This window comes from Chrysochloris asiatica, unplaced genomic scaffold (assembly GCF_000296735.1).
Source record: "Chrysochloris asiatica unplaced genomic scaffold, ChrAsi1.0 scaffold00140, whole genome shotgun sequence".
Classification (NCBI taxonomy): Eukaryota; Metazoa; Chordata; class Mammalia; order Afrosoricida; family Chrysochloridae; genus Chrysochloris; species Chrysochloris asiatica.
The window spans coordinates 986,594-990,943 of record NW_006408658.1 but is presented as its reverse complement, the minus strand read 5'-3'; the positions used below and the strand labels follow the sequence as shown (position 1 = coordinate 990,943).

The window sequence follows — 4,350 nt, the reverse complement described above, 5'->3', positions numbered from 1 at the left end:
AGGCTCCGTGTATTAATTTAATATATATACCTGAATATTAAGATGAAAGCAATTTGCCATTAACTGCCAGTGGCCTCATTTGTTACACTCGGGCCTATAGGGCCTCGAACCTCTGACCAGTCTTACACGGTCCGCAACAGTAAGAAGCCTTGGTAGTACAGTGGTTAAGTACTATGTTCCTAAGAGGTCAGCAGTTCGAACCCACCATCCACTCCATAGGAAAAATCTGTAGTAATTTGTTATAGCTTTAGGAACCTATGGGACAATTCAGCTCTGTCCTGTAGCATCATTGTTTAGTCACAATTGATTTGATGGCAGTGGCATTTTTTTTTTTCTTGCTGTAGAAGACTGCTTGTTATTTCTAAACCTGATCGGTGTGTTACCTCCTTTATGTCTTTGCTCACTGCCTTGCTGGTTTGTCTCTGAATCCTCATTGTCATTGTCCCAGAATCAATAAACTGGCTGTATCCTCCAACATGGCCTTCCCCCATCCGCTTCTGAGGAATGAATAGATAGGAGGGTCATTCTGCGTACACAAGGTATGGAAGAAGCAATCACACTGACCTTTGATCTTTGCTTCTTTGCAGATATCTCCGTGAGCCTGCTGACCCTTGTGGTCACTGCCTGTGGCCTCGCTCTCTTCGGTGTGTCTCTCTTCGTGTCTTGGAAACTCTGCTGGATTCCGTGGCGAGAACGCGGTCTGTTCTCTGGCAGCAAAGACAACAACCAGGAACCTCTTAACTACACCGACACAGAGACCAACGAACAGGAGAACACTGAGGACTTTCTAGATCCTTCCACCCTCTGCCCTGACTCCTCCATGAAGATCAGCCATACCTCCCCTGACATTCCCCTCTCGACCCAGCCGGGGGTCCAGGAGAACTGTTCTCATGGTGTCCGTGTACAGCGCCAAATCACAGAGCCAACCTCGTCAGCTCGGTCAGTAATGCTGCCTTCCTTTCTGAATTCAGGCATGATCCACGCCATTTCTCTACCCTTGGCAGCAATGGCATTGGCTAGGCAAGGTGTCTTCATCCTTCTAGCTACTGGTCCAGTAGCGGTGACATGGATATGGGAAACTTGGCTCTTCCTATGTTGGAATTAGGTTCTCAATTTCTGTTTAGTCTCTACTTGGCTGTTGTTTTTATTAAATGTCATTGTGTCGGTTCCAACTCATAATGACCGTGTATAGGATTTCTGAAGAGCGATTGGTGAGCTTGAACTGCCACCCTTGCAGTTCAAACTGACCTTGTGGTTCAGTGCTTATCCTGCAGCACCACACCAGGACTCCAAATGCTGACACTATGTTCTCAGGCTCTATTTAGACTCTACTTTGTAATAATAACAGTTAACCTTGATAATATTTATGATAATATTGTAGCAAGTATTATACTAAGGAAAGTATAGTGACTCCATAAGATAAGCACTAGACTGTGAACCACATGGTCCATGGTTCAAGCCTGCCAGCCTCTCTGTGGGAGAAAGATGAGGCTTTCTGTTCCTCCCAAAGATTGAAAGCCTCAGAAACCCTGTATGGGGTCATTATGAGTTGGAACTGACTCAATGGCACTTTATATGTATTGCTTTAACATATACTAAGAACTTGATATGTTGTATTGTATCCCACAACTTTGTGTGAGATGGATACTGTTTATTTTTTTAATTCTTTTTCTTAATAGAAGAAGAAATCGATGGAGATTAAGCAATAAAGTGTACAACTCAGGATTTGAACCCTGGTTCGATTGGCACCAGAACTCTTAGCCACTATTTATTGTTATCTTCCCAGTGCTCTAGCGGTTGTTCACTGTGCCCCTGACCTAGCCTCACTGTCACACACAGACTCTCTTCAGAAGCCACAGTGTGGCTGAAGGTCCTTGTCCATCTCTAGCCATTATGAAACCTAAAGAGTCCTGGTGTGGCTCGGTAGGATAAGCACTAGACCTCAAAGTCACTTTGAACCACAAGGTCTGCGGTTCAAACTCACCAGCCACTCCTCGGAAACCCTATACAGGGTCACTATGAATTGGAACCAACTCTAAGGAGCTCTGGTAGCGTAGTGGTTACGAATCGGGCTGCGAACCTTAAGGTCAGCGGTTCGAAACTACCAGCTGCTCCGCGGGAGAAAGATGAGGCTTTCTACTCCCGTAAAGATTTACACCCTCGGAAACCCTGTACAGGGTCACTATGGGTCGAAACTGACTCGACGGCACTTAACAACAACAACAACTATAGCACTTAACAATAGCAACAAGCTTTTGGGTGTGTTCTAAACCTAATCATTTCTAAGCTACAAAAAGAGTAGATTAGACACAGAAGCAAGCAAGCAAGCACATGCAGGGAGAGGACAGGCTTTATCTGATAATGAAGGGGGCAGGCGAATCTGCAAGCCCAGGAACTCCAAGGAGTGCTGGCGACTGACTAGAAGTTGAAACAGACAAGGAAGGATCTCCCCCTAGAGCCACACCCTGAATTTGTTGATCTTTGAGCTTTCTTAAACTGTGAGAGCATGAATTTCTGTTCTTTAAAGTCATCCCTTTACAGTATTTCTGCTACAGCAGTACTAGTTAATTAAGACAATGTAGGTACTCTTTTTGGTGGTTGTTAAGTGTCATTGAATCTGTTCTAACTCATAGAGACCCTGTATAGAGTTTCTGAGGAGCAGCTGGTGAGTTTTAATAACAGACCTTGCAGTTCAAACTAACCTTATGGTCAAGTGCTTATCCTACCGTGCTATGCTGCTGATGGTGTTGGGCCATCTGACTCATAATGACCCTGCATGGTAGGACCTTATTAATATAAAAAAGAAAACCCTAGTCCCAAGAGTGGACTGCAAACCACAGGGTGGAACACGAGCCACAGGGTTGGTAGTTCGAGTCCATCCTCTGCTCCTCGGAGAAAGGTGAGATTTTCTGTTCCCACAAAGATTTACAATCACCGAAACCCTATATAGGGTGGCTATGAGTTGGAAATGACTTGAAGGCACTTAACAAAAGTCTAAAGTGGGATTATAGCCATAGGTTAGGCTGCAGCATGCCTTTTGGGGGACGTGATTCAATCCATAGCACCAGGCCTAGGGTCACTCTCCCTGCTATCTGGATGTCTTATGCTCATAAGCAGTAGAGAGACAAAACAGTGTACTGGTTAAAAGCGTGGACTCTGGGTTCGTATGGACTGACTTTACTTAACTGTGTGACCTTGGACACATTACTTAACCTCTGTTTCCAGTTCCTATTCTGTAAAAGAGAATTAGTAATGGTTCCAACGTATAAAGTGCTTCTAACAATGGAATGATAACGTGTATCAAGGGCTTTGCACTGCACAGACATGTACCTAGTAAGTGCTCCAAAACGTGACTGCCTTTTATTATTATATTATTTTTCCTGTTACCATCATTATTATCATTGAGACTGACCCCTCCCGTGGCTCAGATGCTGTACAAAGGCGGCTTGAGGCTAAACAACTAGTTCTGGATCACTGGATATTAAAACCCACTTTCAATAAGAGATTTCAGGGAAAGAGACTCAGGAAGCATCTTTCTTTCAAATGATAATATTTGCCTGAGTGATAGCCAGAGGAATAGCATGTGCTGTATTTGGAAAGTACAAGCACAGCCTGAGAGGTTTTTCTTTTTGTTGTTGTTGTTTTTTTTAATCTTTTTTTTATTTATTCCCTAGAAACAGAAATAAGATTTTCACCCTCTTTATGTTAATCAAGTTTATCCTAGAGACTCAGCTCATTCACATTAAGTGGGATGGAATATGACAGTTTATAATTTAATTTTTTCAAAAATCTGTTTCAGCATCATTTCTAGTTCTGAATCAAAGAGCTGAACCTAAAATATTCCTCTGTGAGGAAATGGATGGTTGTTTGCCATTTGATTTACAGAAATCCTTAGATTTTATCACTAGAGTTTCTTTTTAGATTTATTGCTTAAATATAACAGGAGTCCTGATGCAGCCTTGGAGTTGGTGCAGTGGTACAGACTCATATGAAATCTTTTCAATACTTCAATAGCTAGAACCTTTCAGATGGTGGCTATGTTAAAATTGTCTCCTGTCGGGTTCTCCTTCGCATGTAATTTTTCTGAATGGGTTCCTCTAATACAGGGCTTTTGTTGTTCTTGTTAAGTGCCTTCCAGTGGTTCTGACTCACAGCGACCCTGTATAGGATTTTAAGGAGTGGCTGATGAGTTTAAACCACTGACCTTGCAGTGCAACAAACCTTTAGGTCCAGTGCGTATCCTACAGCATCACACCAGGATACCAATACAGAGTTGTTGTTGTTGTTAGGTGCCATCGAGTCGGTACCGACTTATAGTGACTTTATGCACAGCAGAACGAAACACTGCCC

The 4,350-nt window shown here is 43.1% G+C and overlaps 1 protein-coding gene across 1 annotated transcript in view; it reads left to right on the top strand.

Moving 5' to 3' along the window:
- Positions 1-4,350, top strand: part of SYT9 (synaptotagmin IX) — a 238,246-nt gene that overhangs the window by 97,646 nt on the left and 136,250 nt on the right. Inside the window, exon 2 of the mRNA XM_006870294.1 lies at positions 588-939. Coding sequence (XP_006870356.1) covers positions 588-939 — 352 coding nt within the window. The remainder of the gene's footprint in view (positions 1-587; positions 940-4,350) is intronic.